The sequence below is a fragment of the Kryptolebias marmoratus genome, linkage group LG6 (genome assembly GCF_001649575.2).
Source record: "Kryptolebias marmoratus isolate JLee-2015 linkage group LG6, ASM164957v2, whole genome shotgun sequence".
Classification (NCBI taxonomy): Eukaryota; Metazoa; Chordata; class Actinopteri; order Cyprinodontiformes; family Rivulidae; genus Kryptolebias; species Kryptolebias marmoratus.
This window is the reverse complement of record NC_051435.1, coordinates 19,214,115-19,241,708: the sequence shown is the minus strand read 5'-3', so window position 1 is coordinate 19,241,708 and position 27,594 is coordinate 19,214,115. Positions and strand designations below refer to the sequence as shown.

Sequence of the window (27,594 nt, the reverse complement as noted above, 5' to 3'; positions counted from 1 at the left end):
TCTGTAAATTTTTAGGGGACTTTATTAGACATCACAGCATGTTAGCTGGTGTGTGATGATGTGTGTGTGTTTGTGTTGGCATCCTGTAAACTGAGACAAATTGGCCAGAGGGACAGAGGAGGACACGCTCCTATAAATTGGGCTTGAATGCCGGGGAGGACTTCGTCTTGTCTCTTGCCTGACCCGGAGAGGGTGAGATTCTAACTTTGACTCGTTGAAAGGGGTTTTCACAGATATCATTTCCTTCAAAAACATTGTTCTCTTTAAAATCTGCTTCAGCAAACTAGCTCTTTCTTTTCTTCTGATACTCTTTGCTTTCAGCAAGCCTTTTGTGTCTTTTAGCTTTTAGCTAGTGTTCAGTTTCTGTTCTTGCTTTCTAACTTTAGTGCCCAACACCTACTTTACAGGTAAAAATCTAAAGCTTCTGCAGCCACTGAGATTAATATTATCAATATATAAGATGATCACTGGCATAGTGTTGAGCAGCAGTGTGAAAGCTTCCTTTCAGTCTGGGGCTCAGCAGTTTAATCACCTTTAATATTGGACATTTTAAAGCTCTCCTCCATTAACTAAACCCCGAAAACTTAACTGCAGCAGGATCAGACTGACTGATACAACAGGAAGGGATTTTTTTTATTTAATTTTTTAAAATATGTTTTGAATTTTTGCTATCAACCAAAATATGTCAGAGCTGCACAAAAACTGGAAATCGGCATCGGCCCCCTAAAAAAAACAGAATCAGTGCATCTTTAAATTTGAATAAATTGTTGTTGAAAAGGGTTGGATTTTTTTATTATTTGAAATACTGAACATCTAGAATAAACTGGATGATTCCCCTCAAAAAACAGCTGAATATCAAAGATTTTTGTGAGATTTTATTTCCCTCCTGGATGGGAGGTTTGACTGACACTCACCAGACACGAAGGCGACTTTCTCCTTTAACATGGGCAGAACATCAGAGGCCTTTATGCCCTCAGTCCTGAAGGAGCCTGGAGAAAGACAGGAGAGAAAACTCTCAGTAATAATCCTATTATCAGATCAACATTCCTGTGAGGGAACACACACACACACACACACATTCAGCTTTCCCTCCTTTCACCTCTTACAGACTGTCAGCACTTTAAGAAGCCCGTGCATGTATACTGTTTTTATTCTGCAAGATCACAGTTAAACAGAGTGTCAGGAAATCAGGATCTGTTTCTCATTCATCCATTCATCCTCTCCTGCTCATCAGTTCATCTGCTCATCCATCTGTCATGTTATGAAATCTCTCTCCCTCTCTCCTTCTCCCATTTGTGCCGATGCTCTCTCAGCCTCCTCGCAGCTCCGTTCCCTCAGTGGAAAATGAGCCCAAATGTCCACGTCCTGCTGTGTAAGTGTGTGTGTGTGATACACAGCCACACACATGACTTACAGAAGAATCACATAGTCAGCAAATTCTGCCTCAGCACATAAACACACACAGACGGAGAAAAGCAAGTGAATTTGATCTTTAATTTAGGATTCAGTTGCACCTTTCAGTCACTGGCGAGCCTGGTTTATAATCAGGAGAAGGCTTCAAGATGACAGCAGTGAGGTTTTCTTGAATACATTACTCGAGAAATGTACATTTTCTGTCACGTTGCAGAGTAATGCTGACTTGTGCAATTTTTTGAGGAAGCTGAAACTGAGTTGGTGAAGGCAAAACAAGCAGGACAAAAGCTCAAATGAGCAAGACAATAGCTGAAAGCTAAAACTGTCCAAAGAATAGCTAAAAGCTACATTAGGATAACTAAAGCTTAGAGCCAAATGTGTTAAAGCCCTTTATTCTAAAGGTCGCAAAACAATAGCTAAAACCTAAAATTTGCAAAACAGGGGCTTAAAACTAAAGGAAAAAAACTCAGAGTTAAAAGCTAAATGTAGCACGATTGTAATTATAAGCTACAGTTAGAAAAACTGTTGCTGAAAGCTAAAATTGTCAAAACAGTAGATAAAAGCTAAATGAAGCAAAACCATTTCTAAAGGCCTGTCATAAACGGTGGAGACAACAGAGGCGAACCCAGACTCATGTTTCCAGCAAAAGAACTAATTTATTAAATTAAAACAAAAGCTGACAAGGCAACGAAACTAAATCCAAAACAAGGCAGGACCAGGACCAGGACCAGGACCAGGACCAGGGAACAAGCACAACAGAAGCACAATGAACTAGCAGAGTAGTGGAGAAAGTGACCAGGTTTTAAACACTGAAGATGACGAGGTAAGTGGGCACAGGTGAGTGATACAAATTGTTGACAGGTGTGGAGATGGGCGTGGCAGACAGGCAAGTGAGTGACTGAGGAGAAGTGAATAGTGACAGGAAACAAAGACACGAACCACAAGAACCAAACTAAGACAGATAACTGAACAAAGACTCAAACAGAAAACATGAAGACAATAAACTGAAACAGAAAAACCCAAAACCCGACAAGGCCAAATGTATCAAAACCTTTTTTTAAAGTGTTGCAAACCAAGCTAAAAGTTTAATGCAACAAAATCATAGCTAAACGCTACAGTTAGCAAAACTATTGCTAAAATTGGCAAGACAGTGACCAAAAGCCAAAGAGAACATAAGGCACCAAAAATAGAGCCAGTATGCTGAAGTAAAATCCAGAAAAATAATGTTTTTGAAGGAACTGAAGCAATACTAAGTCACAGCACAGGATTCCTGAACAAGCTGAACATTTTGATACATGACAGGTTAAAAGAACACAAAAAATGCAGAAGTAGCTTGATTGCAAAAACCACACAAAAGAAACTATAAACAGATATAATAGATATAATATATACTACGATATAGTATATAATTTACAGCCTTTGCTTCACAGTAAGCTATATCAGAAGATAATGTCAAGTGTTTACTTCAACTGTAAATGTCAATGAGAGGATTTCAGAAAGTCACAGTTCGCGCACCGCTGTGCTTCCACGTTCTTTATCGGCTGACGAGTGACAGTTCAGTCAATAACCTAATCATTTCACAAGCAGCCTTCAAACTTGACAACATCTGATCAAACTTACTGCAAAATTCCAAAAATGATTTATGTTTTTTGGCACTGTGGTTGGTGGAGATGTCAGAGATAATGTGGATACTATTAAAACACAAACATATAGAGGAGAGACACATAAAGAGCTGAGCTGCACATGAAAGACTCTGTATTGGATTGAAAGAGGAGCAAAACAGAGCTTCTCTGAGGTGGTAGCTCACCGGGCTGAGACTAGTTGGTCAGCGCTTTTCATGAGGGAGTCTCCAGAATGTCTTGAGACTTTAGCAGAATTCTCATTTTCTTTGCATTGAGTTGCAGAGGTAAGCCCATCTCAAGCCCTTCTCTCTTTATCCTCTTTATTTGCAGTAACTGTGGTTTATTAGTTTGCCTAAATAATCAACTGAACAGAAACTTGGATCATATAACCCAGTTCTAAGCTGCTGTATGTTCCATCCTTGAGTTCACATAGCTGCTGTTAGTTTATAACATTTTCAGTCATTTAAACCCAAAACCTATTTCAGACATTCTCGTCCATTATGGACCTTCCAGGCATCTTAGGTTATTTGGAACAAGTCTGCTTTACGTCAAAAGTTAATACCAAACACAAAGAAGCTGCTTTCAGTTTTTATGCCCCATATATATGTGGAACTAATCCTCAGAGAACTGAGTTCGCTGCAGTTCTTGTTTTCCAATCAAATCTCAAAACTGGTCTGTTTGCCTTTTAATCACTGCTCTCTGTCGTACTTGTCTGTTTTGTTTCGATCCTACTGCAGGAACTTTTACCAATAAACTTCCCTTTAATTCAGTTGATCTTTTATCTGAAACCTTTTAAAATGTCGTCAGGTTGAACTGTGCAGTATCTTGAAAAAGTATTTGTACCCCTTGGGCTTTTCCACATTTTCCACAGTATTTTACTGAGAATTCATGTGACAGGACAACACAAAGTAGAGCAAAATTGTAAAGTGGAACAGAACTGATACATAGTTTTGAACATGTTTTTTACAAATAAAAATCTGATCAAGACAAAGCTTATTTCTAAAGCTTATTTCTTATTTTTACAAACAACCACAGTTGTCCAAAAAGCTTTTTCTCCGGTTTAAGATCAATACATCAGCAATAAAATGGACTTCAAAATAAAGCATAATCAATTAAAAACCAAAATCAAAAACAAAGACATAAATCAAGTAAAGTGACACAAGAAAAGCCAAGATATTCTGTTCAAATTGGAGCAAAGGCTGGTGAAAAAAATGGGTTTTCAGCTTAATTGATCAATGTTCTGAGGAGTTCTAACTTCCTAACATAGGCTGGTCCTTCTGAGTCTGGATCTGAGGATGTGAGGAGGTATCACACAAAAACCTAAATCTTTCTGAGCTGCTGTGATGTTTTACAACCCTAACTACCCCGCCATAAATAACTTTCCTTTACAGTAACCGTTGTTTCTTGCTGAGATAAGAAGAGAAAGCAAATACAGAGGATCATGCAAATTCTTCCAACGGACAGCACACACACCTGCACAAAGACACACGTTTTACATAGATGTACCGCAGCCATGATATTTTTCTAAAAACATACAAACACTAAGCAGTAACCATTGTAGAAAAATCAGCTGCCTGTTCTTGCATTCTTGATGTGCCGTTAACAAAACACCACGATTTTAGCACCATTTTTTGCTCTTTTTTTACACCCTGTCAGGACATCTGTACTTCTCTAAAAGATTCACAGTATTTCCCAAGGCTAAAAACATGTCACATGCAATGTCCTTCTTTTTTTTCCTGATCTCTGAGCACATATACAAAGAGGTACCTGAAGGCAATCTCAGGAAGTACTCCTTACGTTTTAGGCGCATTTCCACTATGCTTCCCAGAACCGTTTTAACCTGGTAATCATTTACCCTGGTAATTTCAGCCAAGTTGCATTTCATTACCTGTATGATCTGTTTTAAACGTCGTATGGGAAATTCTTCCCTCCAGCTGTCCCTCTGAGGATGCTGGGCCTGAAAATCATCCATTATGTCCAAGTATTTGGACTGACACGACTCACAGTCTGTAGTAGTTTAATATGACATGAAATAAAAACTTCCTCATCAGTCAACAACAAGGATTCAGTTCTGGCTGTTGTGTTTGCCATCCTCGTCTTTATCTTCTCATTGCGTTTACAGTTCAAACCATGCATTTTACACGCAATACAGATGCGGACAAGTTTGCTTGTATCCCTTTTGTTAAAGAAAGGAAAACCCACAAAGGTCACTGAAATAACTTGAAACTGACAAAAGCAACAATGAGGGGAAAAAATGACTGAATATAATCCATCCATCCTTTCCCTTTAGCTGGTGCCTATTTCCAGCAGTGACTGTGTGAGAGGTGGGGGACACTCTGGACCGGTCACAAGTCCATCGCAGGGACATAGAGAGACAAACACGGTCTCAGTTAAACCCAGGGACAATTTAGGATTAAGAGTTAACAGGAGTTTACTAAAAAAAATCAACTTTTGATTTTTGGTCCAGCAGAATTCCTTTTGAAAACTAAACTAATGAAACTGGCCTTGACAAAAAGGATGGTACCCCTAGAGAAGACTGAAAATAGTGTAACCACAGGGACATTTTAAACTAAGATGTGTCCCATAATTAGCATCACAGGTGTCCTCAGTCTTGTAATCAGTCAGTCTGCCTATTTAAAGGGTGAAAAGTGGTAGAGCTACAGGGTAGATTAGGCAAATTAGGTTGCTGGTGTTTATTGCTTCTCCTCAGCTGCTGAAGTGTCGCAACTGGTCAGACAGAAGCTACACACACAGAGATAGCTGCCTCGATTCTTTCATCTGCATATTTCTAACAGACATCCTGGAGACAAAAATGCTCAGCACTCACCCAAAAACTGAAAGTTCCATGTAATTTCAGAAGTACTACCTCCCTTCCAGGACCGTTTTCTGGGGTAAATTTCTACCCATGTCATCTGTTTTGGATTCTGGTTCCTGCAGTGGAATGCTGAAGCCCTCAAAAGAGAGAGACAGAGAGAGGTAGAAAAGCCCTTGTAACTTTGGGTCAATTTGACCAGAAGGCCACAGGGGGGATAAGTATTCAGACCTTTTCTTTGTACTGAGCTGAAGCACCTTTGGCAGTGTTCCTGCCTCAAGTCTTTTTGTGTTTGATGCAATGAGTTTTGCTCACCTAGATTGGAGGATTTTCTGCCATTTTTCCTTGTAATTTTTCTCAGTCTCAGTCTAGTTGAATAGGGACAATTTTCAGGTCTCCCCTAAGATGTTCTTTAGTGTGCAGATCACGATTCTGGCTCTAATACATTCTCAGAGTTGTCCCTAAGCCACTCCTGTGTTGTCTTCTCTGTGTACTTGGGGTCATTGTCATGTTGGAAGGTGAACTTTTGGTCCAGTCTGAAGCCCTGAGTCCTTTAGATTAGGTTCCCATCAACCCTTACAAGTCTCCCTGTCCCTGTTGCTAACAAATCACCCCACATCATGTTGCTGCTGCCACCATACATTACTGTGGTGTTGATGTTGGGCAGGTGATGAGTGGTGCCTGGTTTCCTCCAGACATAATGTTTATTACTAAGGCCAAAACAGTCCACTTTTGGTTTCAGCAGACCAGATGATCTGGTTCCTTACAGTCTGGGAGTCCTTCAAGCAGCTTTCATGTGTTTTGTTTTGAGGAGTGATTTCCATCAGTCCACTCTGTCAAAAAGCCCAAATCAGTGGAGGCCTGTAATTCTGGTTCTGGAAACAAGTCCCATCTCCACGCATGATCTCTGAAGCTCAGTCAGAGGGACCGTCAGGTTCTTGGCCACCTCTCTCAATAAGGTCTGTCTTCCCTGGAATGCTCAGTGTGGCCAGGGGACCAGTTCCTACAAGAGTTCTGGCTAGTGTCAAACTTTTTCCAAAGGAAAATCAACCTTTAGAAGAGCAAATCTTTGAGCCTGTGCTCCGTTGAACGTTGATTCAGCAGAATTCTGTCTCTGAGCTCTGCAGGTCCCACAGCATGACTCTGCCACCACCATGCTTCACTGTTTGGATACTGTAGGCAGTTCCTTTGACCTCATTGTTTAGATTTTGCTCTGACTGACAGATAGGAAGCCTTTTATAGAGAGGAGTGTGCTTTTTGTCATGTTCAATCTGTCTGGTTTACCACAGGTGGACTCCAGTCAAGCCGCAGAAACATTTTAGCAGAGATTACAAGAAATGGGGGAAACCTCAGCAAAATTTTAAATGATGCTGCATAATTCTGAATAATTATGGAAATGTGACATTTCTGAAGCTACAGCAATTTTTAACACTCTGTTGATTAAATCCTAAACATATTAAATCAACAATTAACAACAAACAAACATCCCCTCACCCCTGCACTTAACCTTAATAAACAAGCAGAAGAAAATTATTACAAGATAATAATGCAACAAACAAAAGATCTTTAAATAAACATACACTTCCATGCACATTGCACATATAAATATGTATACACACACAAAACACATCACTGTGGTGCTCAGTTCAGAACGATCTGACATCCTGCACCTATAACGTCAGACAAAAAGGGATTAAAGCCTATTTCAAATAATCCAGCCTTACCGGCCAAAGTCAGCCTGATTTTTTTCCAGTTTAAGAAATTAAAGGACCTCTATAATTCAGCTTGTATATGTAGGTGGAGCTGAAGATTTCCAATTTAACAGTATTAGCCTCCTGGCCTGCAGAGACATGAAACCTATTAAGTGTTTTTTTAGCAGAAAAGAGAGAAAGTGAAGTGGGCCACACCCCAAACAAGGAAGAGTAAAACATAAGAGTGTTTCATTAGATAATATAAGAGAATTTTCAGACCCAAATTTGTTCATGGAGGGAAGGCTCCAAAACACATGTAGTCACTCTGACTCTGCAGCTGTGAATATCATTGTTGGACTCATCCCTCTGTGCCAGCAGCAGTGGAACAGCAGAAGCTCCATGTTGTTCTGCTCCCTTCATTTGTTGAAATAAAAAACACCGACGGATATAGCAGATGCTCATATTAACTCATCACTTCTTAAATATGCTTTCTAAAGTTTTTGGGTAAAAAATAAATAAATCTCTGTATGTCTTTATGTTTCAAAAGAAATTGTGAAGTTGCTTTGGAACCATATCAGTTCACTCCTATCCCAGGACTAAACCTTTTCTTTTTTTTCCATGTGCATGGACAAGTGCAAGTGTCTGCAAAGAGGAATGTTTTAGGAATTAAAACTGTAATATTAGAGTATATCCACTGAGTTTTGGGGTGAATTCTATTTGACTCAGTGCTCATTCCAGTGCTCTACCCCTATGCTTTCCAAATTCACTTTTTGAACATTCACTCCCTCCTTAGTGTAAATGTCCAAGGCTAAGGAGTAAGGATTATACCAGCAAAAGGGATTTAGCCTTCCTTCACTTTCTTTGACTTTACACTTCACTTTTTTTCAGTTTCTTTTAGGTTATTCTGTGGTGAATCCTACCTTTATCTGCAGAACACAAATGAGATTTGGTCTATTGTACCACTAAAACCTGCTTAAGGCAACACTGAGATGTTTGGGGGGGCTACCTGAGGACTGGAGCAGTGGAAGTAGCCTGAATAACTGGTTTTTAGCTTCAAATTATCTTCAACATGGTTCTCAACAATCTTTAGGAGGAAAAACAACACCCATATTTGATGTACAATGACACTTACTCACCATGATTCACCCTGCAGAGTGAACACATTAAAAATCTTTATAGATATATGATACTGTACTGATAAGAGACACGGTTGTAATTAATATTACTAATAATCGGTAGTAGAATACTACTAGTACTAATAAGGATTCCATCTGTTCATTTTACAACAATAAATTACTTTCATTAAATCTCCACGTTTATTGTCTCCCCTAATAATAACATGGATTTTTCGCCTTTGCCTATACCTTAGACATACTGTACAGCAGAAACATAATTCAAAATTTAAACAGCTCACAGAAAAATTGGACTTTACATGTCTGAACCGACCTGTCCAGGGGGCCCCACCCCCACCCCTCATTTTAAAGTGTGATTATGTCGCACTAACGTTTGAGCTGTCTGAACTTTACATAACCTTTCATGAAATCTTTATTTCCGCAATCATAACGTCAGCGTTTGTCAGCGTTTTGTCAGCTTAGATGATTACAAAATTCCAACTGGACTTTAGGAAAGAAAGTTGGTGGATGTTGGAATTTCAGGAGGAAGTTACAGTAGCACTCTTCAACGTTTGTACCTACTACTGAGATGTTTCTTTGAGTTAAGTGATGCATCATTCTGTTTTGTTACTTCCTTAACAGTGGGGCTGTACTATTAGCAAGCTGGTTGATGCTGCTTGGGATCTGAGGGTGCAATCTTCATGTTTAAATGGTGATTCTGGCAGCACGTAAAACCAAAGAGCTGACACACTAATGTAGCCTTAAATGAATCACTGAAGTGAAGGATTCTGCAGAAAACCCTGCAAAGTTTCAGACTACAGAACACAAGGTCACACAGACAGGAAGCGACAAGACAAGTAATGGTATGTGCATGCAATCTACTTTATCTGGGTCTGTTCTCATGAATAACTGCAGCAGTAAGGTCACAATATGTTGGGCATATCTGGTGTTCGATGTTTCCAGACATGTTGGTGTTAAAGGTCAGCATGCAGCCCTGCTGGAGCCATTAGCTGCGCTACCCCCATGAACTGGTGGAAGCCGCACACACACACACCTGATGATGAGCCAGCGCTACAGGAAGGACTGAAACCCAGGAGTGAGGCAAGCAGGCAGACACGACTTTAGGTTCTGTTCACGTAGAAGGACGTCAGCCGGCGAGGCAAGCTTTCCAGCAGATGGTGAAGGTGACTCTGAGGAGGCTCAGACAGCCAACAGCCGTCTCTTTTCCAGCACTCAGATAAATTAGCACAAATGCGATGAGCACTCTGCTCCATTATTAGGGGATCATTTCCCAGACGAGTACAGCTGCAGCCGAAAGTTCAAATGCTCACAGGGGCCTGATCTGGAATCAGATCCGGTTTGCGTTTATGCAAATCCAAACTGCCGTGTTGTGTGAAAGGGCTCAGCATGTGTTGCCTTCCTCCTCACACACACCCACACACAGTGAGGGGAGGGGGGGGCAACAGGTGAGGCTGTCTGCACCCCGGCAACAGCTGCCCCTTCAAAAGGCTGCCACGCCTCACATGTTGTCACGACGACCAAGCAACCCGATTCAAAGCCACTGAGTTCAGACGTGAAACCCATCTAAAGTGATTTAAGAAGTTGTAGTTCTGAGTTATGAACTACCAACCATCCAACCCATGTGGCACCTTCCGTTCTCACAGGATGCATGTGGGAACTGTTGGAGTTAGCTGTTTGGATCTAATGCAGCCTGAGCTTCTGGCATCAGGTTTCAAAACACAGGGATGTCTCAGCTCACACGGCTCTGAAAATAACACGTAAAATGTTAACAAGAAACATCTGCAGAGATGCATGTTCGGAGAGGCAGAAATAAATTATATTCATAGGCAAAAAAAGCAGCAAAAAAAGCTAAACAAAACATAAGAAACAAGAACAGTAAAGTTTGCAATATTTAAATACAATTAGCCTGGATTCGTTAGTAGATGGCATGTCATAAGAAACATCTTGTAATTTTTAAACAGATATGTTCCTACTTTTCAATGCTGTCTCACAACAAGTTTATAACCTTTCATTTAAACACTTCTTTAAAAAGCCCCTAAAGGTTTTTGACTAAAGGCTACCCCCATTTCATCGTTGCATCATTCTAGAAAAGTACATAATATTTTCTTTTAATTTTCAGAATTTTTAACGTTTTAAATTTGCTTGTTTTATAAGATTTTACATGGACTTGCTTTTAAACAACTTTATCAAACAGAGGACTGGAAGATCACAAATAAACACCTAGAAAGGAGTAATTTCATCCAACTACCAACCAATCACCTGCCTCTGTCCAACATGGAAGCTCCTGTCAAGCATCATAGTGGCTAAGATGAATAGACAAATGGGTGACCAGATATACAAACTTGAGCACTGCCTGCAATGACTACAGGAAAGCCTATGACTCGATGCCCCACACATGGATACTGGAGTGCTTGAAACTGTACATCAACAGTACACCAAGAGCCTTCACTGAGAACTCAATGGGAATGTGGAAGATGACTCTAGAGGCCAATTCAAATATATAAACTGGTAATAATAAAAGTTTAAAAAAAAACCTGAGTCATAAAAAAATAAAAATAAAACAAAGTTCAAAATCTGACAATAGACTGTGACTTTTGTATCCTTTCAACACAACAGCCTAAATGTGTGTCAGGTCATCGCAGTGCGAGGGGAGCTGCTTCACCTCAGCTGATAGCAGCATAAATTATATGTTAGTCTCATTAATTCAAATATATATCCTGAATATATTGTTTAAAGCTGCAGGGGGAATGTGTTTCCTCTCTGACATACACACACACACACACACACACACACACACACACACACACACACACACACAAACTCTAATGGTCTCGGCTCCAGTTTCCCCTGCAGAGGAAAACCACATCCATCATTCCTCCAACACAAACCACACACACAGTGCTTTCCAGGCATTTTACACACACACACACACACACACACACACACACACAGATACAGAGCACGATGATATATTCTCTGCAGGGAGGCTCCTCCTCATTAAGACACAGTCGATGCAATAACAACAACAAAAATATACTGTTAAAGACCTAGCATGCCCTGAAGCAATGCATATCGCCCGTTGTCTCTAAAGCCAGAGTTTTAGTCAGAAATCACATTTTGATGAGAAAGGCCATTTTGATCAAACCGTCAAAATAATGTTATGCATGATCTTCACAAATATGCTGAGAGTGTGTGTGTTGTGAATGGGTGTCAGCTACTACCACACCGAATTTTAACTTAATATCTGAAAAAATTAGTGAATTACATTCATTTTGTGTTTGCTTATGTCAGCTAGCTGGGGCAGACATGTTGAATTGGACTGACTTCAAAAATTAATCAGTTGTAGATGTACATCTAGTGATTACTTCCTGAAAGCTTCATTTAAATGCGCCCAGTGGTCCATGACATATTTTAGTAATAGACACACACAGGCACACACAAAAACACGAGCAAAAACATTATCGCCCATGTTCACTTTTCAGTGGCAGGTGATAATTAATGCAGTTAAGAGCACACATAGGCGTTTAATGGCAAACGGATCACATCCAGCAGGTTAGACGGGAAAAAACTGAAATCGAATACAAATCCTTCTGCTGGCAAATCCAAAAATCTCTCCTTTTATTTTGAAACCAGCTTTTGCAGTCTTTTTATTTTAAAAGGAATTGACTTTTAAAGCAATAGAGTCTCTTCACTGGTAGTGGAGTTTGTACGAGGTCTGAGTTACCGTCATGTCAGCGTACGATAAAAAACATAAACTGACACAGACTGTAGAGTTTTTTCAACAAGCTATGGACTCCTGTTTCTGTACTAAAGTCAGGAACAAAACGTGTGTTTAGCTTGTGAAGAGCAGACGGTTGTTTTTTAAGGATTGTAAATTAAATCAGACTAAACACACAGAGAAACACAGAGCTGAGAATCATATTTTTAGCTCGTTGTAAAACATATTTGGTAGAATTGAGTTTAGTCTGTTGATCCGGCCCAGTTGCATATGTGGCCCTTTAGAAAAAAAGGGTTTTCCACCCTGGAGTTAGAGTGAGACGCTTGTCTCTCTCTACGTGTGTGTGATTGTGTGTGTGTGCACCTTCTCAGTTTAACTTCTCGTCGCCGGCTTCTGTAAAACACGCCGACTTTCCCTGCTGTTTCCACTCTGATAACAATAACCTTTTCCTCCTATTAAAGAGTCAAGAGAAGTGACCGCACACACGTGCGTAAACACACACGCAACACTTGCCCAAAGGTCACAAGAACAAAATGCTCTCACCTTCTGAGGAAACTGAAGGAAACTTAGCAGAAAACAAAACACGAGTCGTGAAGCTACAATGTCGACTCTTTCAAATCTTCCGCTTCTTGGCGTTGGTAATTTCTGCTGTATTTACTTGATTTCAGTCGTCCCAAGCGAGGCTAACTCAAACATGTTGTTTCGTAGGCTCATCACAAAGATTGTTCTGTAAAGCGAGCCATTAGGCTGCACTTTAGACGAGCATAAAAGCTTGTGAAGGGGAGCACTTTCTGCAGCATTCCAATGAATGTGCTAATGAACCGAGTCACTTTAGTTCAATGATGGAAGCAGACACATCAGCTGAGCATGGATCAATCCATTCATCCCAATATCAACACAAAATACACTTCCTCAGCTGTCTGTCCAGCGGTCTACACAAACCCCCAGAGTGCTGTGACTGATGAGAGGTTTGTATTCTGTAGCCATACTGCAGCGACTCTTGGACAAATCTCTTGGCAGAATATATCGGATAAATCAGCCTAGGGCTGGGCAATATGTCAAGTATATTTCAGATACTTCAAGTTTTTCGCTCGTGCAAAATCAAAAATTGACTATATCCCCCGTATTGAGTGTAAATTTCAGCGGCTATATTTTTCTGCACCTCCACCGAATTGACAAAAGGTTTAGCTTTCACGAGGCAGTTTGAATGCATCCCAGCTCGCCCTCTCTCCGTCATCTGAATCCTTCTCTGTGTTTATAATGTGGAAGTGAGGGAAGTAAAAGTTAGCGAGCATTCAGAGACAATAATTGAGTGATGTGTTACTGAAGAAAAACAGCACTGGATCTTTCATCAGCAAGCGGTCGGGAAGGAAGACTATCATCAAACCAGTTTAATTATTTGATTTGGCTTGACTTTTTCCAGTTGAGGAATCTCGATGTTCCTGAATAAGTCAGCTCACTGGCGTTAGAATTACTCTGGACTTTCTGAAAGCTACTTTTTGCCTGATAATGTTAGACAGATAGAAGGATAGCACATGCAGTCCCTGAGAAAACTCAGGCTGCTGCCGAGGCACAGTTCAGAGGCTAATGGACTGAAGGCAGTTAGCCGTGCTAACGCACGTAGCAGAAAAAACACAGCTGTCGGAGTTGGTCTTCACTCTGACAGAGAAGGAAATATTATTGAGCAAAGGGCTTAAAGGATGGATGATTTTGGTTGGAAGGTCAGAGGATGGACTTGTTAGTTGGTTGGTCAGAGGACTGTCTTACTGGTTGGAGGTTTAGAGGCTGGATTTGGTGTTTATTAATGCCATTATCAGAGGTTAAGTTGTTCACTTTGCAAACTGTTTTGTTCTGGTTCCCCTACCTTTGTCTCATAGGCTGTTGAAAGTTGTTTAAAGCTGTAGTTATTGCTGATTTTATTGACCTCCTGGTCAGAACATATTGTATTTATTTTAAACCTAAGTAGGCTGTATTGATTGGGTTCTTTATGTGGCACTGGTTGCTAATCTCCTGATGTCGGGACTTCAGCTCACATGTGCTTAAATGTGAGTATGAGAACAGATTTAGTTGGCATTTTGGATTTGGGTGTAATATATTTTTCACTCTGGTTTGTTGCCATCCAATGATAGCTGAATCGAATGGGGTGACTGGTCGAAACACTCGCACTTTGTCCCACTGCTAGACGACCTCTTAATTTTTGTTCTGGAGCTAAACTGATTAAAAATCACTCCTGCTGTTGGATAATGTAGGAGGACAGTTGTAAGTTTATTGTTTGTTATCCCAATGAGGAAACAAGGGTCAGAGGATCAATGTCTGAGAGTCACAGTTCACCACTGCAGTGGGTTGCAGTGTTGAATTAAACATCAATACAGTGAATAAAAAATGGTTTAAAATGCGGATACATGTTGTATATTGTGATAAAGTTCTAAAATATTGCAATAATAATTTTGGACCATAATGCCTAGCCCTAAATCAGTCTGTGTCTGACTCTACGACAGCCAGCTAATGATACAGGCCTTGATAGACAAATAATTTGAAGCAAACATTTGCTGTAGCTGTAGATATATAAAAAAACACATGAGAACAGACCTTAAATTGGTGAATTAGTTCAAATGCAATAAATAAATAAACAAACAAACAGTCAAACTGCTGGCGCTCTAATCGCTCAGGTTTCCTTAAGAAAACCCACTGGACCAGTTGTGTGCTTCCTCTCTTCCTCCTCATCCATCGACACCATCTGACTCATTCAGAGGGAACCAATCACATCAAAGCTTCTGTTTGGTGGTGATGACATCATCTGGGCTGTGTTTCAGATTCATGGATAGATCCCATCTGGAGGGAGCTGACTCAGCACACACACGCACACGCGCACACACACACACACACACATATATACCCACAGCAGGAACTGCTCTGAGTGAAATCAGGCTAGTAGAAACAATGAGGAGGTTTATTGAATCATTCTACCCACTTTTTAAAACAACTGACTCTCTAGTTTGTTGCTGAGGTCTTCAGAGGAGGTTCAGACTGACTCACTGCTCAGATGTCTTCTCCACAAATAAGGATCATGGGACACTCTCTGCTGTTCCCAGCGTTCTGTAGCTATACGTTTCAATGGAAGCATTTCCCTTCATAAACAGTGTCGCAAAAATATTTACAAAGAGCAGTTCTTCCATTTGGTCTCAACACAACTGTGGGACTTTCAACACAAATAATACAGAAAACCTTTTATTTCTAGAAAGATCTGCTCTTCCTCTTGTCTCCCGCTGCCAAAGGGCAAAAAGTGGACGATAAGGTTTTTGCCTGTGACTGTGCGCTAAACCACTGGACCAACTTTAGTGAAACTCCCAGAAAGTAATCATTAGCTGTATCTACAACTGTTTTACTTCTGGAGTCAACCTGATTGTGGATGACCACCACAGCTAACCGGCCTTAACCTACACAAAAATGCCTTTAACTCAGATTTTACAATTGTGGAACTGAAATTTGGTGTGGTAGTAGCTGAAAGTCTTCCCAAGCACACATACTCTGAGCTCTAACAGAATGAATCTTGCAATATCACAAGGTAGATTTCCAAACTAAACTATCTGATTCACACACCAGCTGCGTGTTTACAGACAGTCGAAAGAATCTACCTGGAGTTTATTACTCTGTTTGACTGATATAAGTGCGTCATCTATTTGCTTTTTCTTTGGTAATGTCCACTATAAGGCTGCCACTAACAGCTAGGTTTTTTTTAATTAATCTTTTTTATATGTATTAATCACCTAATTTTGGACACCTAATCTTAACAACTTGTTTTTTTTTTATCTTTAATGTTGAACACAAAACAGACTGGACCTGAGTGATTATATTGCAGCAGGATTGGACTGATTGATGCAACAGAATAGCAATTTTTCCTTTTTTTTTTTTTTTTTAGAAACAACAAAAACACCTCATCACAGCTGCTTGTACTGCTAAGACTTGTTTGGTTTTTACATTAGATCGTTTCTCAGCCATTTCCCGCTAAACCCAGTCTGTTTCACATCACTTAGATCCTTGTTGTAACAGACCACAGAGTAAGGGTGGAAACGTTTAGGCACCTCATGACACGGACATGATTCAGAGGGCTGCGATGCAATTATCAAATTCTCATAGTTGCATCTCGATTGAAGACACATCAGGGAATCAGCTTGTGACCAAAACCGGCATGATATATAGTCCAATGGACCAAGATCGTTGATCAGATGGTCAGTACTCAAAAATCTGATCTTTTTCCGGTCAGTGAATGCACCACAAATAAGCAGCACTTCGGTATTATTTGTTAGGACAGATTTTACTGGGTGGAGAAAACACGAAGTTAGCTGTATGGACTGTTGGTTGAGTGTTTCGAAATAAAATCAGAGGAACCCTTTCTGCTGTTCGTCACGTGAGCGGAGAATCGGTTTGAGCTGGATCTCAGCAGACGGAAGACAGGATTGCAGCTCTGATTTTTCATTTTACTGATCTTTGATTTTCAATAAAACAACTGGAACCACTTGTCGCAGCAGCTCCTCTCTCACACAAAGGGGTGACTCTCCTCTGTTCTTACGTTTAATTAAAGATCGTTAGAAGCACGAGGCTGACAGTATCGCCACAGTATAAATCAAAAAATGACTTAATCTAACATTAAATAAGAATTTTGTTTGTTTGTATATGGATTTTTTTTATATTACTTTAGGCAAAGCTGTAATTATTTTATTAGAGATCTTGAGCTGTAGGGAAAAATCTGTAATGTGGTGGACTAATGTGTGGATAAAAGATAAAATATGTTAAAGGCCTATAATCTGTCTTGTAAATCAGATATACTGCAATTATTTGCCTTTATTTATACAAACCCCTCTGTCTAATCACCTAAAGGATAATATTTATAGATTTCTAGTCAGAGACAGAAAGTTCGGTAACCTGATGATAGTTGTTTTTTTTAAATGTTTTGCTGTAAACACTTTATTGTGAACAGGCAGTTAATTTTTCAGTTTAGAAAACATATCTTTGACAGCCCTGAGGCTGACAGTACCAGCTTCCGATTATCCAGATAAATTTGAACGATAAATGATTTTCTACACGACATTTCAAACTCCAAACTGCTTCACTAACCACCAGCTGCAGGCAGGATTTAATTCTCTGACTGGCTGATGTAAGAGCATTTTCACATACAAACTTCAAATTCACAGCAGATCTCCTAATTATAAAAGTAAATATGGTGTAAAGCTGTGGTGTTATAATTGTCTTTTTTGACACACTGAATGATGAAGATGATGCTGCAGATTATCATGTCTGCTTTTTGACGGCAGCTTATTTCTCCTCCAAAGCGCCGTTGGGCGCTTTCAGCTGCTACAGCAGCGTTAACAGGTTTAACCGAGATACCATCATGCTTCGCAGCAGCTTCATCTAAACGAGCCCTGCTTGATTCTTTGTTTTTTTTATAACATAAAAATTTGATACCGCACATCCAGCTGCGAAGTCTACCAAGCTCCCGTCTTGCCTCCACTGATGGGTTTTCACGAGGAAGAGTTTGCTGAAATGATGAATAATGACGGCTCTCTTCTTCTGCTTTAGTCTGACTGATTGTTTTGTCATCGCGCGTTTCCTTGTGTGTTCTCAGTCGTTGCGCGGCGGCAAAACTTATGGGGAAGTTATTATTTCTGAACGCAGCGGAGCTGTATCTGCTCGTCTCACACAGAGAGAGGCAGCAGCAGTAGCAGCGGGCGGGAGGAGCTGCAGCTCATCCGGGAGGCAAGATAAGACGAGAGCACGCTTGGAAAGTGGAATATGGCCCATATTTCTTATAACGATTGCGCTGTTTTTGTGACTGCTTGGCGCCAAAACCAAAACGACAGATTTGATTGATTGAGCAGCCCTGACTGTGTGTCTCAGTCAGCCATCTTGTCCCTGCGGTGTTCAGTGCTGCACCTTTGCACTCCCCAACAAGACGTTATTAACATAAGAGTTTTAACATTTTTGAATGAATTCAGAATCATTCCTGTATGCATCACGATGCCTAAAAAATAGATTATAACCCCCCCGACCCGAACACAGACCCACTCTTCTGTGTAAATAACCAACAGATACGCAACCGTCTAATAGAAAAGTGACGGCAGTGTAAAGGTTTATAAAATCCCATTCACATGAACTGCTATAAAACCTTTTAGGATGACAAGAGACTAACTAGATGTTAGCTAAATACTAAACTAAAACTGAGGTTGTTCAGAGAGCTTTTCACAGCAGGCAAAATATTGACTGTTCCTAAACTCACCACAAGAACTGCTTGTTTTAAGAATCATGTAATCCCAGAATTTACAGACTGGACATGCTCCAGCCCGGTGTTTGCGAAGCAATTGGACATTGTTCTGATCTTCATCAACCCTGAGGAGAAATTGGACTTCAGCTTTCACAGCAAACAAGCCAACACTGACATCACCTCCTGGACAAAAGTCAGTGTGGACTCGACATTTTCCTGTCCCACACTTCATCGGCTCCTGTTGCGATGCAAGGCAACACAAAGTGACATCCCTGATCAGAATCAGGGCTGTAGCTGGATTTCCTGAGAATGTTTGCCCCTGGGTGCTGGTTAGAATTTCATTTAAAGGAAGCTTTGTCTATTATCAACAAGCTTAACCTTGTTCCATAGCTGAATAATCATGAAGTTTCCTGTCAGAAATTCTTACCACACATGATGTTCATAAGAGCGACAACAAGCAAAGCGTCAAAGTGAAAATGGAGGCGTTTTAGCTTTGGTAATATCTGATGGACTCTTTGACCCTTTGGCAGCTTCAGAAAACCACCCACGGATCCTGAAATACTCATCCCACACACACACACATGCTTATCCTTCTGAAAGATCCACACACACAAAGATAATTAAGCAAAGGTCAAAGGCCCAGAGGAAGGCAAAGGTAACCTTCCTGAAGGAGAGTGAAAGCTCGAGACAAGAGGACAGCAAATGTTCAAACATGGAACACGTGTTTCGGCTATCAGATGAAACTGTCGGCCTCTCTGGATCGGCTTTCAGCCTCCAGACACCAGCTGTCTGTGCAGAGGAAACACTTCCACTGAGCGCTCAGACCTGGAATGTGTGTGTGTGTGTTTGTGTGTGTGTGTGTGCGCGTGTAGCCAGCCTTTGAGGATGAGCGAAGTGTAATTAGTGCTGTTTTCAAAGGAAGTCAAATTTAACTGGTGTCAAAGAATTGGGGTCAAAAATTAAACAGATGGGGGAAAAAAACACCGATGTACAAAATTACCTACAAGCAAAACTCAACCCTGATTCTGAAATTCTGAAGAGGATGTGGTGCTGTGCAAATTGTGAATAAAAACAGAATGCAATGATTTGCAATTATCAATTATTATTCACGATAGAACACAGTAAACACATCAAATGTTTGGTGTAAGAAATTGTACCGTTTTTAGGAAAGATAAGGCAACTTTGAATGCTTCATTCGTGTCTGATGGAGGATTCTAGCTGTTCAACAGTCCTGGCTGGGGTTTTTGGTGGGTTTGTTTCATGATGCTGATGTATATTCTCAGTCATCCAGGACAAGGCGAAACCTAAAGGTTTAAAAATGAAAGCAGCTGGACTTCCGTTCTGTGGTTGAAGACATTTCGTTTCCTGTCCAGGGAGCTTTATCCATTCAAAACTAGAGATCGTAGAGTTCCAAACTGTGTGGCCCTGGTCACATTTGTTGCTGACCTCCATCTTTAGCTATTCAATCATGATCAGATCTGAAGTCCCTCAAAGTGCACTGAAAACGTTTTCACTCAAACCACCTTTGGAGGTGGTCCGGACCACTAGAATCTGCGTATGTTTGGTAGTCTGATCAGCAATCCGTCTCCATCCTTGATGTTGGACCTCCTACTGAACTGAGGTGACCCCACACAGGCAGCAGAGCTGACGTCAGAGAATAAGTCCGCTTAGCTGCTGGCTTATTATAGGTATTTAAACAACAATCCTTGGGAATATTTCAGAGGTTACTGTTATATTTATTTAGTTTTCAGCTAAAAGCTTTAATGAACTGTTTTTTATGGAAGAGAATTCCAATAAAAGGTCTGTTTTGTCAAGATTGTCAAAGTGGATTACAGGATGCTGTACGGTGAGTTTCTCTTCACTTGAATGTTTCTCTGTGTGTTTGTAGAGCTGTTGGAGTGGAGCTAAGGGTCACTGTAAACTATAACGTGCTGTCAGTCACAAAACAACCTACGGCTCCAAAATTTGTATATTTACCTAAGTGAAAACAGCAGTGATGTTACCCGCACAGTGTCAAAGAGCTGCCGACGCATGGTTCAGCTGCGGAGGAGTTTTACGGGTTAAAATCTTCAGTCTTTGCTCTGACGCTGAGCTTTGTGAAGTCACTGATCATTTTGCTCCTTCATTATTCTTTTTCTTAGCTAATTAAGCTTATAACTCAAAAGGGAAGAGACTCAAATGGCTATGAACCGTGTTAATGTCAAAATAATAATATAGTGCAGATGTCTGAATGTCATCAAACCTGCTGATGTCCTGTTTGTTGCTCACTGTGTGACGTGGCTGTCTGTGTGTGTGTGTCTGTGTCTTTGTGTGTGTGTCTGTGTATCTGAACACGTTTTAGGAAACATGTTTTACCACTAAGTGTGAACAGAGGCTTCAGAGCTGATCACGTGCGATCAAATCACCAGAAACGGATTCAAAACAGATTCATAAAACCAAACATGAACAGGGCCTGAAATGCTCTTTTCATACCCAGTCCTCTTCCTGACCCGCTGCCAATTAACCTAATTAGTCACAAAATGCTCCTCCAGCTGTTTCTTATTCGTACCACTTGCTTTTACAACCTTTCGTCCCAACTTTTTGGAGTTGTGTTGTTGCCGTCAAATTCAAAATTGCCTTATTTTGGTCATGAAATGGTTCCGTTTCTTAGTTTATGTTTGCTATGTTCTGTTGTAAATAAAATATTGGTTTATGGGATTTGCAGATCATTGCGATCTGTTTTTAATTTACATTTCACTCAACGTCCCAACTTTTTCAGAATTGGAGTTGTAAAAGACAGAAAGCCAACGATCAGCTCCAGCTGCTGCACTCATCCACTCCGCAAAGGAAACTATGAACATGAATGAAACACACACACACACACAGAGACACACACATAGAGAGACATACTCTCTAGCTGTAGAGTTTGTCTCCTGCAAAGAACCACTTGTGGTTGGACTGGAGTGTTTTCCAACTCGGACACACACTCCTCTACACACAGATATTTATCCACACACACACACACACACACACACACACACACACACACACCAAGACATGCACTCAGTAACTCATTCCAAACCACACAACACTAAATCTTCATATGTCTCAGAAATTCAAAGTTTCAGGCTCAACTGAAGTTAAATGGAGGGCAACAAGCAGTCAGGAACTAGAAAAACAGCTGGTTGAATAAATAAACAGTCAGTCAACAAGTTGGAAAGATGAGCCAGAGATCGTAGCAGACACTATAGGAGGCTGGGAGTCAGTTCTCTTTCTCTTAAAAGAGTAAAAGAACAAAGAGAACCTAGAAGTCATCCTCGGGCTGATGTTTGTGCTTATCAAATACCTAAACCTGCCTTTTCACCAATAATTATTGTTTTAAAACTCTCTTGGGTAATTCACATTTTCATGCAGCCATTCCAGCATAATGTTTGGTAAAAAAAAAACTTTTTCTCAGAATGAGTTTACAGTAATGTAACAGCATGTCACACACACTGCAACAACACCCCTAATCCAAAACATAATCTGATTTTAAAGCAGAGCAATTCAGTATAACTACTCAGAAAGCCAAATACGCTTCAATCATTGTTTTCTATGCTAACGCCAGTTTCTGTAAACTATAATTAACAACAAACTTTTCTATTTTCAGCTTGATTTGCAAATGTAATTGTCAGCTGAAGTCAATATAGTCAAAAGCAGGACCAGGCGACTAAACTGTCTGTCTCTGTCTACACAGAATCACCTTCGGGTTTAATGCCAGAATCTACAAGAGCGTCAGATAAATTATGCAGCTTTGATGTAATTATAAAACAGTTATTGACACATCTAGATACGTCACAAATCCTGAGCACAAAAACTCTCAGACCTAAAAGAAACCAAATGTTTTTTGCGCTGTTTTATGCTACGCTGCAGCATAAAACAGTTTTCATTCAAACAAGATTTTGGGAACTAAATTAATTAAATGAGTCAAAATGCTGAGAACAGTTCTATAAGATTCTGTAGCGATGGATGTTCATACATCACATGTCAGAGCTATCTGACCTGCTTCCTTCAGTGTTGCCACCACTTTGTTTTTAGAGTGTGGGGGACGGCTGTGTTAGTACCTTCAACGTAAGATGATCATTTTTTATCGTGGCCCTAAAGGTGCAACATCAGCTAGGATCTCTCTGGGCTACATTTGTTGGAGATTAAATGGTGACTCAAAATTGCAAGAAAATAGGTGAATTATTAGTTTCTGAATTGGTGACCAGCGGGCCTTGTGGCTGGGCTTGTTTTGGAAAATCATGAGCTTTTGTCACGTTCACGGCTCGTAAATTTCAAGCACCATGACTGCGAGCCCCTGCGACTCAAGTGAGGACATTCAGAACCCGCTGCAAACGTTGCAATCCCTTCTGAATGGCGTTCATGAACAGCAACGACTGGCAGTTTCTCTCCTCCCGCAGGTGGAGACATGTACACAAGCTGCACATAGTGTGGCTTTTATCAAAATCATTTTCCTCTTAACGTCATAGAAACTAAAGTTTTTCAAAACACTGGCTCTCGACGCAGAAAGAGCCGCTTGTATCTCATGTCTCTGTTGGGTGCAACACCATAAACAGTCGCTGCCGTTTGCAGGACACTACAGGACGTACTTCCCTTGGCATAAAATTCAATCAATTTTTTAACATTTGATAATTGATTCAGAATTGTTCATGTCCTCATTGTGCTGCATCGAAAATTAGGTTTTAAACCCCACCCGGACTAAAACATAGAAACAGAGTTTTTGTGGTTTTTAATTTGCCAACGAATGCTCATAAGTGTGCACACGTGACAAAATGACACGCTGATGGGTGATTCAGTGATAAAGAACACCAACGTTTCAAAGCCCCTAACAGTCTTTCACAGCAACATTTTCCATCTGTCCGTCAGTCTTCAGCTGGTCTCTTCATGCTCTGATTGGTTGCGCTCTCATTCGACTCAGAGCGGCTTTGCCTCGAACCTCCTCTGCTCTCTGGCAGCCACGCTCAACGCTCGCAGTGGTTTCCCTGTTTACCGAGAGCAGCCAATAAATGTTTAACTGCTGTTGTAGTATAGGATGGGAGGCTAATTACTGACTGCGGGGAACAGAGCTGACGCGTAGAAATCGGCTCAGAAACGATGGACCTGAAGCCATCAGCAGGTCGGAGCTGTTTTCAATGAACCCAAATGTTTTCCGATTGGACGGCGTCCCTTAACACTAACAAAGGAATGCACATCACCTGCTGCTGTGCAAACTAAAGTCATCTGGTAACGAGAAGGGTCAGAATCAGCTTTAGTTTGTTCAAACCTTCGAAATATGCGCAGCCTCATGCTCAGAGTATGTGCTGTTAATGACTTTCAGCTACAACCACACCAAATTGTAGCTCAATGTTGGTCAAACTGACTGAATTATAGCAGCTTTTGCGTCCGTGAATGTCTGTTAGCTGTGGCGGCCATCTTAAATGGGGCTGGGTCCAAAACCTAATCAGATGTAGATCTACACCCAGTGATTACTCTCTGAGAGTTTTATTAAAGTTCATCCTGTGGTTCGTGGAATCTTTTGCTAACAGACACAGTCGGTGGCAGCTAATAAACATTAAAGACCTGTGATGATTGATGATTATTTATTATTCACTGTTTCCAGTAAGCTGTAATGAAAATCAAATCATCAACTGCAATATCGCCTTGCTTTAAGGCCAGCGGGAGAAATCAATAAGTGATGAAGAATGTACAGTGAGTGGCTCTCGGCTTGTTACCGGCTTTCTGACAGCTCAGCTGGCCCCAGAGGAGCCACTTCACCAACACTTACACCCTGCCTGCGAGAGGCCGAGGAATACGTGCTTAGGTCAAAAAACGCTGCTGATCTGTAGGTATACCAGATCAGCCAAGCAAGGACCATCAATACAGCTGGGGCATGTTGTTTTGTTTTCTTTTTCTGCTTACACTACAGCTTGAAGTGAAGCTCTTACAAGAATCTTCTGTGAGAAAAACTTAAACCATAATATGAGACTGTTGAAGATCCGAGAGGCCAAACATTCAGTAAGAGACATCATGATACTCTGACAGAAATACAATTAAACAGTATAAGTCCCAGTCCACATTAGAACATTTTTTGTGAAGACATTTGTTTTCTTTTTACAGTTTCAGCCTCGCGTCCAATTAGAGGCAGCATTTCAGGAGCCCCTAACCTGTACTTTTTCAAAAATGGGTTCCAGAGTGAGAAAGTCTTTAGACACCCCCTGTTGCGTTTTCATGGTGGATAGGCTAAACACAAATTTTAACAGCTATGACATCACAGACCCACCTCTAACCCAACCTACGACCCCAAGACATAACAACAATAACTGCAACTGCAGCAAACCATTCATTTGAATGTTTTGTTGAACTGAAGGTTTTTGCTGTAATTTTATTGAAATTTGGAATGTTTTTCCATTTAATTAATAAAACATTATTAAGCCACCAAATGATAAGATTCATTTTAGGTGAACAGCTGTTGTTACTTTATAAAACATGGAATTTCAACAAGTAAAAACAAAATTTTGGCATCAAAAACAGTTTCCTTAGGGCACTACAGTACATGGAAAGTGCAAAAACATTGTTGATTTGTATTTGTGTTCATTACTTTATTCAAAAGCCTGCATTTGAATAAATACTTTATCAGTTGGTCTTGGTGAAAATTAAACAAGAGGATCTCAAGGAAAATATCTCCTTCAAGGCAATCCACTGCTCTTTGAGGCCCCGCCCACACAGGAACGCTGCCGTTCCAAATCGATCAATTCCTCGTAAACACGGCACCGTTTCTAGAAATGTTTTCATCCACATGGAAACGCAGAAAACAACCCAAACACTGCAGTAACTACTGTATGTCACGCTGCTCTGAAAACACACCAGAAACAGGAAGGAAGGCGTGAAGCAGATGCTCCAAACTCTAAACACAAGAAGGAAAAAGACAAAGACGGCGAATGCAAGAGCAAAAACCGAACTGACGACAAAGTGGAACTTCATTAAATGTTAGCTTAAGTTTTACTGACAGTTCAGTAAAGTGATAAAAACCTTTTTGGCCCTAGATTATTTGATGTAACAATAATGGGTTTTTGCGCTGCTTCATCTAAGGCTGTTAGTGTCTTGTCTGTTCATTGAAGTAATACAGTGAATTAAGGTTTTACTGTAGTTTAGAAACTGGCGTTTGCTACGCAACAAATATGTAGCTAACATGTAATCTGTCATTATTGGGGTCGTAGGTTAAGCAGGAGGTGGGGACATGACATCATCATTCTCAAAAGGTTGTGTTTAGGCTGTCCACACGAGAACGCAACAGCGGCGTTTAGGGATTTTATCACCCTGAAACCTGGTTTCAAAAATACTGTTTAGTGGATCCTAAACCATTGTTTCGATTGCGATATGAAGCTTTCGAACTCAGGGATGCAGACAGAAACTCATGGTCGCTCAGAAAACAAAGCTACATTTATTTACAAAGTCCCAGACTCAAAATGCTTGCGTGGCAGCAAACTAGGCTTACAGAAAACAGAGACAGGATCACGACAGGGAACACAAGGAGGACGCTAATGAAACAGAATGACAAACACCTGGAGACGAGACAACCAGAAGGAGGTACAAGAGCGGGACACGACACGCAAACAGGGACAAAAAAACACAACATGACAGAGACCACCGCAAGAACATCTCAGCTAAACCACAGATCCCGACAGTTTCCATGTGGATGCAAGGCTGAAACAATAAAAACCTTTGCGTATTCACCGTTCCCGTGTGGACGGGGCTAAAGTCCAAAAAATGCAACATAGCCATACTTAATAAATAATCATCTATCATCCAAAGTAGTCTTTTTTGTGGTTCCAATATTGATCATAATATTCATGATTATGGTTTATTTTAATAAGTTGCCCTACTCTGCCATTAATAACAGGAAGGCTCACTCACTAATCAGCCGGTGACACACACACACACACTTATAAACATGTCCGTGTAACAACTCTGATTGATTAGTCCGAACAGATGTGCAAGACACTAACATGTGAACATAAATTAGGTACCATATGACAGCAGCTGCCCAAAGAGTAAAAAGCTTTTCAGAGACGGACGAGGAAATCCTTTCTTTGTATTTATCTACAGTATTTAACACTCTTTCTCTGCTGTCTCTCTCATTTGTCCCCTGGTGGGTAATGAGGACTAATCCACTTAAGCTGCCTCTGTGTCCCACTCTCTGCTGCTAACACACACACACACACACACATTCATTCTTCACACCCATCTGTTACTGGTCTTCATGCTGGGTGTGTGAGGGGGAGACAGAGATGGAGGGAAGCCCTGCCTCCCTCCTCAGCAGCAGCAGCATCTTATTGTTCCTTGTCACACACACACACACACACACACTCTTCAATAATAGATGTGTAGCTCCTCCCTCCAAGCGTCTTCACTTCATGCTCTTTCCCCAAAAAACACACCTCGAGCCAGGACTTAGACGTCCTACAGCCACCTCGGTGTGATTTCCAGAGGCGGCGAGGAGGGGTTGAAGCCAAGCCACCCCCGATGCGCCTTTGTGCCGCGAAGCAAGGTAGCAACGGAGCCGAAACGCTCGACACCCGCGGCTCCCATTAGGTGTTAAAACAAGAGCCTGTATCATTAGCTTAAATCCCTCCAAACACACCGAGCATCATCTGATTTAAACGACACCTCTGGTGAAAACTTAGGCTGTCCAAATCACAGCTCAGCGTGCGCACACCAGCGCACGCACGATTTGTGTAGCTCTCCCTGCCCGTACGGGTTTCAGAGCTTGTGCTGCGAGACTGTCTTGGCTGTGAGTTTGGGGGAAACGGAGACTGAAAGGACTGCAGGTTATTCATCTGTTTAACACGTGTGTTCGCAGTCACAGAACATGCAACTGTACACAGTCAACACAATGTCGAGGAAACAGAGCATCAGCAGTCTGCCTGTTGTGGCCCCTTTTTTTTG

General features: G+C 40.9%; 1 protein-coding gene across 1 annotated transcript in view; it reads right to left on the bottom strand.

Annotated features, from left to right (window-relative positions):
* kalrna (kalirin RhoGEF kinase a) overlaps positions 1-27,594 on the bottom strand; it is a 159,129-nt gene that overhangs the window by 125,685 nt on the left and 5,850 nt on the right. The window contains exon 2 of the mRNA XM_017410188.3: positions 915-989. Within this exon, the coding sequence (XP_017265677.1) occupies positions 915-989 (75 nt within the window). The remainder of the gene's footprint in view (positions 1-914; positions 990-27,594) is intronic.